Source organism: Ursus americanus, chromosome 31 (assembly GCF_024610735.1).
Source record: "Ursus americanus isolate L20-20 chromosome 31, mUrsAme1.1.p, whole genome shotgun sequence".
In the NCBI taxonomy this organism is placed as follows: Eukaryota; Metazoa; Chordata; class Mammalia; order Carnivora; family Ursidae; genus Ursus; species Ursus americanus.
Window position 1 is genome coordinate 31352818 of NC_142157.1, and position 11058 is coordinate 31363875.

The following is an 11058-nucleotide window of genomic DNA, read 5'->3' on the forward strand; positions in this document are numbered from 1 at the left end:
GAGCACCAGGGAAGTTGAGATGCATTAAGAGGCGCGCTGTGTGGGGAGGGCACGTGGGAGCCAACGCGTGGAGGCTCTGGAATAACAGGTTAAGAAGCCAGGATTTAACTCAGCAAGGACTGGGACCGTGCGCTCGAGCACTGGTACAATCCGTTCAGAGCTCTGCTCTAGTGGACGACCTGTTCATGTCACACGTTAAAATGAGCGTCAGGATAGGAACAGTGTCATCCAGGTGTGTTCTGTGTTTCAATATTTGTTTCTACATTTTGGTCGTATTAGTTCTTTTCTGCTGGGGCTGGCATGACAGAACACCGCAGACTGGGAGGCTGGACGTCCAAGATCAAGGCACCCTCAAAGTGGGTTTCTGGTGAGAGCTCTCTTCCCGCGTGTTGATGGCTCCTTCCCACTGTGTCCTCACATCATGAAAAGAGAGAAATCTCTGGTGTCTCTTCCTCTTTTATAAGGACACCATCCTATTGGATTAGGGTCCCACCCTTATGACCTCCTTGAACCTTCGTTACCTCCTTTGTGGCCCTAACACCAAATACAGTCATATGAGGACTTAGGCTCTCAATGTGTGAATTGGTGGCGGACACAGTTCAGTCCCTGATTGTTGGTGGGGGATGTCTTGTTAGTGTTTTCAGGTAGGAGGACAGTACTAGCTCCGTCAACAAATCCACTTCCGTCCTGGTTCTAACAGCGGGATGCATGTTCGGCTTACTACGTTCTTTAGTCGTTGCACACATACTGTGGGGGTTATTTTAAAATATTATGTTTAGGTCATGCTTATTATTTTAATTCACTTTTGAGCCCATATTTGTGGGCAAGAGCTAATATTTAATCTGATTCTTTTTATTCTACTTTGTAGAAGACTTAGCAACTTGGTAAAACACTTTTCATTCGATCGTTCACTATTTACCATCTTTCTTCTCTGCCCATTGCAAGGCAAGTTATTCTTAATTTATAGGTTATTTTCTACCACAGTCACTTCTACCCAGGAAACCTTTCTATCTGTAGAGAAATATAAAAGCTACAGATGTTACTTAATTTGCTCATGTTTGTCTGATGTTTAATTTCCCAAACTTTGGCCGAGCTGACCCATTTGGATGCCATTGAATGCTTTTTTGTCTCTCGTTCCCAGGTTGACTGTTGATTCGTTTGTGTTCTCTCTTCTACATGTTTTCGGTTTTGATATTTCTGCGAGACTCTCCCTCTGTCACTGAGACGTCTCGGCTAAATTATAGTAATACAAATGCTAGCCACACTTTTGTTTTTAAATAAAGAAGTATGCTCATTCTTATTTCACTTGCTGCAGAGAAAGAGAAGTCTTGGGGGGTTTTTTGTTGTTCTTGTTTTTTTGGGGTTTTTTGTTTTGTTTTTTAAGCTCACGAGAGCATATAGAACTGTTGCTTTCTATTTCTATGGAACTTCTCTTCCTCAGCTTTTGTTAGGTGGTGGAATCCTTAACATTACTGTGAAAGCATTTGGAAGATTTGATTGGTGGCGGGTGAGTCAGTCTGGTTAAGTAGGTGAGTCAGCACCCAGGGAGTCAAGACCAGAATTCTCAGTTCAGCACTCGCTGGTGTATGACCTTAAGCCTGCCGCTGAGCAATTATACTTGGCCATCTCCCCATGTCAGAGCTGCTTGCTAAAGACAAATGAGATCACACTTAAAGGTGAAAACATTGAGTCATAAGAGTAAAGATTCTCTGCAAATTTAAAGTACGTATTAAGATGATATTTTGCAGCTGAGATAGCGAAAGCACAGAAGATTGGGTGGGCATACCGACGTCCATCTTGATAAGTGTCGGCATTGAGATGACTCTATCAGAGGGTAATAAGTGCTCTCGGAGAGATACATGTGGGGTTTTATGGGAGATCCGTGGCAGAGCACAGAGGGAGGCCACATAATTCAGCGCAGATGTGCTCCTAAAAGATTCTACTCTCTTCCTGCCCTTTTTTGGTACAAACGAATAAAGTCAGGAAAGTCTGTCGGAAAATATATCAGAGTTGCAGTAATAATAATAACAACAAATATTTTTGAGTTTACTGTGTGCCAGCCCCGTTCCAAGCACCTCCATGTATTTGCCCATTCCATCCGCATTGCCCTTTGAGACAAGTAATGGCACTATTCCCACATTCCAAATGAAAGAACAGGCTTAGGGAGGCTACGTAATTCCTGCATTTGAGTTCATAATGCCATGGGTTCTTTGTCTGTAACAATGCCTGGGACATTTCCCTTGTAGTGACTTCACTACAGCCTGCTGCCTCGTTGGACCAGAGGATATCCTTGCAGGTAAAAGAAATGCATGAAGATTAAGAGATTATTTCAAAAGCATTGCTTTTGAAAATTAAGTTCCTCAGCAAAAATGCATTGAGTATCTCCTACATATCAGACAGAGGGCTCAGCCCTGGAGATGCATGGCTGATTAAGGCTTGGTCCCTACTCTCAGGGCTCACAGCCTTGTTGGGTAAGACCAATGTGAACCAATACAAATAATTAAGTATTATAGGGAAATCTGGCTGTGTGAGTACCTGCACTGGATCTCCTCCACAACCCCACAAAGCTAACTGAAATGTCCAAAGGAATGTGTTAATCGAGAAAACCCTTTGTCACAGCTCAGGTCTAGTATTAAGGCACCCACATGCACTCACTGTGGAGGGGTTTTGCTAGATACATTGCGGATGAAACCAGAGGGACTGCTCTGGTTTGAGTCACATCCTTCTTCTGACTATCTGTAGTACCTCCAGAATGAAGCAAGAGAAATCCTGGTGGCGCTCTGCTATGTCCTCCAAATGTGGAGGCTGAGAACCAGGAGACAAAGAATTTGAGTGACAGGACCTACTCCACTCAGAAATGGGAAATGGCAAGCCGTGGCAAGTACAGATGGCAGGTGCTGGCTCACAGCCCTGCCCAGAAAGCTGTGGGGGACCTGGAGGGCTGCGTGGACTCTACCAAGATGTGCTGGAGGGAGGATGATGGAGGTGGAGGGAAGAAAGGCTTCAAAGAGGAGGTAGGGACTGAGGAGGAACTTGAAAGATGAGGAAGTGGGGGTGGGGTGCAGATAGAGGATGGAGTGAAATAGGAAGGCGGTCCAGGGAGAGGGAAGAGTATTACTAAAAGGCCAGAGCTGGGAAGCAGCTTGACACATCAGACAGACTGCAATAGTTCTACGCGGTCCTAAGTAAGATCCTTTGGGCTGCAGCATGCGGATCTGACCAGGAGTGAGAGGCGCCAAGACTGGGTAGAGTGACATGTGAGCTGGTGCAGTGTGGAGTCCGGTTAAGGTGAGTGGAGCAGGGAGGGGAGCGGGAAGGAACAATGCAGACGGGCTCTGGCGAGAGAGGGAAAAGGTGACCTCTGAGTGCTGAGCTGAGAGCCATGGTACCAGTCACGGACCTGGTAAAACAGAAGGGGCAGATTCGAAAGGCAGGACAGTGAGTTCTGCTCAGCTCTGGCAGGTCGAGGGTCCTCAGGAGCTGTCCAGGAGAGAATGGAATGTGTGATTGTGTATTTCCAAAGAGAGGTCTGTAGAGGGACCTGACTGCTGCACTGCCCAGAACAGCCTGGCCAGGCACTCCTATACACACGTTGTTTGTTGTCAAGGGTGAGGCCATCATGAATGGCCAGCAAAGAGGACATTTATGAAATCTGCATTCCACAGAGAGACTGGGAGAAGGCATCTCTGATAGATGCTATTCCAATGCATGTATAATTATACATAGCAATTCCCTTTTCTATTTTAGCACCCAGGGAAATCCCCCTTCTCCTTTACCATCAAGCTCTGAGCACAAAAGGCCAGCCCACAAAAATCCTTCGTGTTAATTTCACCCTTATATGCTAATTACAGATGTTCTAGGCTCTCAATATATACATACGTACACATACTGCACATACACACAGGTGTGTGTCTGTGTGTTCAACAGGGTTTTGGAAATTTACACTCACAACAGCATTATATCAAAGTGTAGGATTCGTGTTGTCCTTGCCAGTGTTAGGTAAGAGCATTTCAAAAATACTTGCTAGTTGCGTGGGTAAAAAGTATCATTGTGTTGTATTTTCTATTTTAAGTATTTTACTCATTTTATGATTATAGTTTAAATCAAGAGTTGAGTATTAAGGATCCCCAAAGAAAATGCATCATCAAATTCGAATATTATTTTTTCTCAGCTATTTGCTCCAAAATGCAAAAATTTTTGAAAGAGCTTAAATAGCAGAGTAAAAGCTATTTATTTTTCTTAAGGCTCTGACATTTTCCCTTCAGTAAATTGAAGCTACTCTTGATTACTTTAGATTTTAATTTAATGTTTTATTATATGAATTCCCAGTTTCCTAATGTGTATTCTTTCATCTGTACCTAACGTGCATTTTATCTATATAACCTCTGAATTTATAGTCCATGCCTTGAAATGCCAACAGCATATCTTAAAATTTTGGTCTTTAAATGATCATATGGCAAAATTGATGGTTGTTCTTGCTGTATAATTCTGTGAATTTAAATCTAGATTTCTGTGATCACTGCCCAAAATCAGGCTTAATCTTCTCTCCAAAACTTGTTCATGCTATATCTTTATAATACCCCGTCCCCTGTCCAAACCCCTGCTAACCACTCTCTCCAGCCTTTTATCTTTTCAAGAATGTCGTGTAAATGCAATTATATAGTATCTTGCTTAATTTTTTTTTTAAGAATTCTTTGTTTATGTGAGAGAGAGTGCAGGAAGGGGAGAGGCTCAAGCAGATTCCCCACTGAGGGCGGAGCCCCATGTGGGGCTCAACTCCATGACCCTGAGATCATGACCTGAGCTAAAAGCAAGTCAGACAGACGCTTAACTGACTGAGCCACCCAGGTGCCCCATATCTTGTTTTATTTTGCATTTCTTAAATTGCTCACAGGGCTGAACATTTTCCCACATACCCAGTTACAATTATGGTGTTTTCAAATATTTGGTGTAGTTTGTGTCATTGCCACTAATTACTTGGGTCATAGGCAGTTTTTGTTTAGTTTGTTTTTACAAATTTATGTACACTTATTATGTAAGAATGATGCTTAGTTATTGTTCATTGTACTTGCCATGAATATTTTCCCTGTTAAGTCTTTGCCTTTAGGTTTTATTATTTTCTTTAAATGTGTAAGACTTACAAATAGTAATAGCACTTGATGTAGTAATATTGAATACCCAGTGATCCAGTCTGAGGCAATATTCCTAAATTTTAAAAAAATTGTAAAAAGGTGCTTATCACAGCTATATTTCTATTATGGAAAATCTGGAAACAGTCTAAACATATAAGACGTTAGTAAAGCAGATCATGGAGCTGCCCCTCATTAGACTATGGTGCAAGAATTAAAAGGATGCTTGCAAAGATAACATACTAACTTGGACAATTTTTCTGGTAAAATGTTAAATTAAAAAGCCAAATATAGGGGCGCCTGGGTGGCACAACGGTTAAGCGTTTGCCTTCGGCTCAGGGCGTGATCCCGGCGTTACGGGATCGAGCCCCACATCAGGCTCCTCCACTATGAGCCTGCTTCTTCCTCTCCCACTCCCCCTGCTTGTGTTCCCTCTCTCACTGGCTGTCTCTATCTCTGTCGAATAAATAAATAAAATCTTAAAAAAAATAAAAAAACAAAATAAAATAAAAAATCAAAAGCCAAATATAATCCCATACACGCAGTAAGAGCATAGCATTTAGAACAAAACCACAAAACCTGTTCATTAAAAAAGACTAAAGAAAACACATCAAAATCGTAATAGTGATTTGCTTTTGCTGGTAGAACTATGAGGAGGCTTTTTTACCAGTTTTGTGTATTTTCTTTATATTGCATAGTGATCACATTGCTATTACAGGAGGGGGAAAAGTTCTGAGTAGCTCAGGAATAAAATGCTTTCTTTTGCCTTAAAAGCGCACCGCTGAGGGAACAACAGGATGGGTGCAGCGCACAGATGCCAGTTCTGTCTTCTAGATGTCAGACTGTCAGATCGCGTCACCGTGACTAGACCTTTAGAAAGAGAGGCCACGGCTTGGCCATGGAACAGGTGCATGCGTTGTGTAAACTGCCAAAATGCTTACGCGGGAGGGGCTGGGGCAAGCGGACCTGGACTGCTAGGGAGATAGGAGGTCCACTGATGTGTAAGCAAGGCGTGCTGGAGGAGAGGCTTCCACCACGACTCTCTCCCATACTGTACCAGAAACCCTGGTCACCCTAGAGGTTTCGCTCTGCTCCCCGGACAGACTTTCCCAGGTGCGTGCTGAGCTGCTGCTGCTAATTCTGAACCCAGCCTGGAAATAGCAGAGTGACACAACCGTCACTAAAGGTCACTGTGGTTGTAACTCAGGCTTTGTGAGTTAGTGATCCCTCCAAATTCAAATCCGAATTAATTACTCACCTTTACTCGTGTTGAGGAAATCTTCAGAGTGTCTGCACATGGCACCCTCATAAATGAGGGTAGTTTTTGGCGATCCTTCCTGATTAGCGCAGAAAGATAGATTTGTCCAGAAGACCTATGTGACCCAGGAAAGGGGGGTTCTCAAGGAGGTTTTCTCCAGCGTGCTCTCAGTCATTAGCTTGGCTCCTGTCCAAGAATCCTAAACTCAGAAGATGAAGGGGGCCCCTAAAGACACGTCTAGAAGTCATCTAGCAACTGTTTCAACAGTGTGACTTACACAGAATGTGTTCCAGAGACTAAGAACACCTGGCAAATATGATGATTCTACCACCGTCTCCTTTAATTACACCTGCTACACTGTGGGAAATTGAGACTTCCTTAGAATTCATGAAGTTAATAGCAGTTGTCGAGAACCCCTAAGCTGTCTCCATAGGTTCAAACAATACGCAAAGACCACCAGCATTTCGGAGAACTAGCGGTCTTTAATGGCTCTACCAGATTCGGGATTATGGGCCTCAGATGTCCAGGTATGCCGTTGGTGCTCACCTGCGGGCTCCTATTATTCTGAAGAGTTGTCTTTCTTCTTTATACAAAGGTCGAAGGGACAGCTCATGCTTTGTTCTTCTTATCTTTGGCTTACTTAAGAGAGTGAGGGAGAAGTAGGGAGGAGAAAACAGTTCAAGAAGAGACAAGCAGCAAAGAAGTAACTTTCCACTGAATACCAGATGATAGTTTCACATGAAGGGGACCTCATGGAAAAGTAGGTTAAAAAAAAAAAAGTGGGGACTGGGGGTGGGGGTGGTTAGTTGAGGTAAGTGGCCAAAAAAGACAAGGAAGGACTGGCAGATGCGAAATCAGACTGGAATCCTAGAATCTGTTAGGCACCATTATGATGGTTTTCACCTCTCTCTCAAGGTACGAATAATTATTGGTAATTTGGCTTTTGTGAAGTACTTTGTTTATCCTTAGATGATAAAGCATGACTTTATGGTGGGCAATGATTTAGGCTTTTTTGAAGTGGTTTATAATGTTCAAAGACTTATTATAGATATAGATAAATACACGTATATGTATGTGCATAATGCATACATATATACACATATACGTGACTGTGAAGAAAGTAGACCTTTCTGGAATGTCTGCAGTAAACAGAGTTCAGCTGCTAAATGCCCAGAGCCAACTGCGTCACGCACATAAATAGCCCATGTAAGAATTTTGTGGTGTCATATTTAACTGTTGTGACTAAAATAGACTCACCCTTTCTAAACTCATTTTCTGGTTATTATGTATTGTTTCTCGGGTACCTACTTGAATAATAGAAGAAATAAAATGTTGGAAATTTTTTGCCTCTCTCTGCAACTATTAAATGTCACTCCATTAAATTAAGAGTGGAATTATAGTTCTCACTGATGAGGTCGAATAATGCAGACGTCCAGAAAGCCTCTTTCGCTGGCAAGTCAGTCTGTGGTTTGGGGTGAGCCCAGGAATGTCCTTTGCAGAAGGGGAAGTAAAGGCGTTTGTTGGAATGGATAGCTGAGCCATTTGAGCCCCTGGGCTGCTGGTGATAAAGGACTGGATGAATGGGAATGGGACACCGAAAATAATTTATTTTATAGCATTTGTCTTTTGTCGTTTTGCAGGGAGCAACCATGTCACCATTTCTTCGAATTGGTTTGTCCAACTTTGACTGTGGGTCCTGCCAGTCCTGTCAAGGAGAGGCTGTTAACCCTTACTGCGCTGTGCTTGTCAAAGAATACGTTGAATCGGGTAAGCTTGAGTGGGTGTTCGGGGTGGGGGAGGAGGAAGGTCCTGCTGTGAACTAGGAGGCAAGTCCTTCCAGGAACTTAGAGTCATCTGGTTCAATCTAATTTTACAGCGTAGGAAACTGATGCCAAGCCAAGTACTTGCTCAGGGGTGTGGGAGCCAGGACATGATGTGAGGAGTTAATGGGGCTGATAAAATCTACTGGGAAGCTCGAGTAGAACATGGGACCCATAGTGTTAACCCTGGTTGTTTCCAATGATTACCGATAGAGTAAGTCTTCATAATCGTACGATGAACCCTAACGATGGCTTATTTCTTTGGGCTAAGCTTAGATGAATGTTAAAAGAATAGGTAGCCATTGGAATCCAAATTTCAGAAAACTTACTTATGCATTTACAAAACCCTGGATGAGAGAATGAATTGTCCTGTTTTGTCAAATGTAAATATTTACAGGCAGTTCACGGTGTGGGGCAAAGTGTGACAGATCCCAAGGTTCCTTTCGTGTGTTTAGATCCCTCGATTAAAATAATGCTCTTCTTCCTCGAATCTCACCACGGAATCTCACTACTTTTCTCTATCTCCCTGCATACCTTTCCTGTTTCAGTAGACACGTTGTAGAGCCATGTGGTTAACACCAGTGCAGGCTGGTTGTAACTATAGGAGCCATTCCAGCTGATTTATGCAGAAAGGATTTATGGAGTGTCTAGTGTGCAATGGGAGAGAAAAAGTACCTTTTTCTTAGAGCTTCTATTCCAGCAGAGGAGGAGAGGCATGGAATAAAGGGGGATATAGGGAGTAATGAGAAGCGCTGGGCAGAAAACCAAAGCAGGCAAAGTGGGGCGCGAAGGCTTGGGGACAGAGAGGGGTATGTTGTTTGATATGGTGTAGTCCTTAAAAGGCGTCTTGTGGGGAGGCATTTACAGATGCAGGAGGAACCCGATCCAGCAGTTGAGAACCTCCAACGAGGAGTTTCCAGCTCGGAATCTTGGGTTTCCAAATCCTACCAGGCTGGCTTTTTCCTCCCTTAGAAGGCTTGTGCTTTATGACCGACTTCGCCCTGCTAGCCATTGTGAGTGCATCAGAGCTGAGAAGGCCTGAATCACCCTGATTTCCCTTCTGCCCGGACTTCTCTCCTGTTCAGTTAAAAGTGAGAATGGCACTTGTTCCCAGTCTAAAACCTTTCAAATGTCACAGGAACCTTTGAAGTGTAAAAGGTCTGAGTTTTTCAAAGGCACTTTTGACTTAATGGGTCTCCTGGATCCCATTCTCTATAAGCACAGGCCTCGCTGACATTTGCCTCCTAAGAGCCTTTTTAAAATTTCTTCTTCTTCTTTTGGCCTTGCCTTTGAACTTGGTCTGATCAGCCATGTGGATCAAGAGACCTTGTCAGAAAAGAAGACTTTGTTTTTCCAAAAGGTTAGCCTGCGGAGTTCGGAGATTTGGGTTTTTCATTTTGTTTTGGTTTTGTTCTGAAAAGGAATCACTGTGCCCATCACAATTCAAGTATGACTTCTATTGAATTTATGTTTTCTTAGATTTCTTAATTTGATTACAGTTGACACACAGTGTTATATTCATTTCTGATGTGATTCGACAAGTCTGTATGTTATGCTATGCTCGCCACGAGAATACCTACCGTCTGTCACCGTGCAACACTATTACGATACCGTTGGCTGTATTTCCCGTGCTGTACCTTGCATCCCCATGACTTATTCATTGCATCACTGGAAGCTTGGACCTCCCTCTCCCCTTTACCCATTTTTCCCATCCCCCACCACCCCTGTAAAAACCATCAGTTTGTTCTCCATATTTATAGGTCTGATTCTACATTTTGTGTATTAATTTGGTTTTCTTGGATTCTGCATATGAGTAAAAAATCACAGGACATTTGTCTTTTTTTGATTTGATTTATTTCACCTAGCCTAATACCCTCTAGACCATCTATGTTGTTGCAAATGGCATGATCTCATCCTTTTTACGGTCATATGATATTTCTGTGTGTGTGTGTGTGTGTGTGTGCGCGCGCGCCCACACATCTTCCTTATATGTTTGTGTATTGTTGGACACTTAGGTTGTTTCCGTATCTTGGCTATTGTAAATGCTGCAGTGAACATAGAGGTGAATCTTTCTTTTCAAATTAGTGTTTTTGTTCTCTTTGGGTAAATACCCAGCAGTGGAAGTACTATTTTTAAGTTTTGAGAAACCTCCATACTATTTTCTACAGTGGCTGCAGCAATTTTTAAAAATGTATCCATCTTGGAGGCCGTAGATGGCATTTCCCATGATGAGTCGACAGAACAGGGACAGACAGGGCAGAGTGTTGTCAGTCTGGGAGCCTTGTGGAAATGGTAAAATTCACTGTAAGTAGGATCCTGAGTTCCGGTCCTCTTTTTAGGCGATTACAAACCTAGCGAATGAGAGGCTGAGAAGAGCCTTCCCGCAGGCATCACTGTCCCTTGCAGGGGTGTGGAGAAAGGTTGCCACTAAGGCGTTATGAGAAAGAGGGGCTTCCCGTCTGTGGAAGTAAAATGTTACTGTGGTCATTAGAATTGCCATTGGTATTTTTAAAATTCAAGTCCAATCTCCAGTTAAATTTTTTTAAACAAGCCATAAAAACCTTCCCCTTCCTCTTCCACCCTCGACATTGTCAGAGTTTATCCTTTTAATAGCCAGGTTTATCTAAAACTAGAAGTTTCTGTTTCTTCAAGGGCTTGTATACCTCCCATATGACAACTTAGCAAATGCTGGCTGCGTGTTCCGCTTTGACATCGTGCATGAGAAAGAAGGGGCCGTCAGGAGTCCCAGCTGCTTTGTTTCCATGCTTAAATGGATTTTTCCCTTTTGCTTTACCAACATCTCTGAATTGCTAAATCTGCCACTTAGTGTGCTTATTATCACAAGAAACCA

At 42.9% G+C, this 11058-nt stretch overlaps 1 protein-coding gene across 4 annotated transcripts in view; it reads left to right on the top strand.

Moving 5' to 3' along the window:
* The window catches only part of PRKCQ (protein kinase C theta), a 168647-nt gene that overhangs the window by 42930 nt on the left and 114659 nt on the right, over positions 1 to 11058 (top strand). The window contains exons 1-2 of one of the 4 annotated variants that reach the window (XM_087857743.1): positions 3264 to 3288; positions 8028 to 8154. In XM_087857743.1, the coding sequence (XP_087713869.1) occupies positions 8037 to 8154 (118 nt within the window). In that variant the 5' untranslated portion in view covers positions 3264 to 3288; positions 8028 to 8036. Of the gene's footprint in view, positions 1 to 3263; positions 3289 to 6679; positions 6915 to 7281; positions 7303 to 8027; positions 8155 to 11058 lie in introns of those variants that run through there. The other 3 variants (XM_045812956.2, XM_087857742.1, XM_087857744.1) reach the window with 3 other exon arrangements.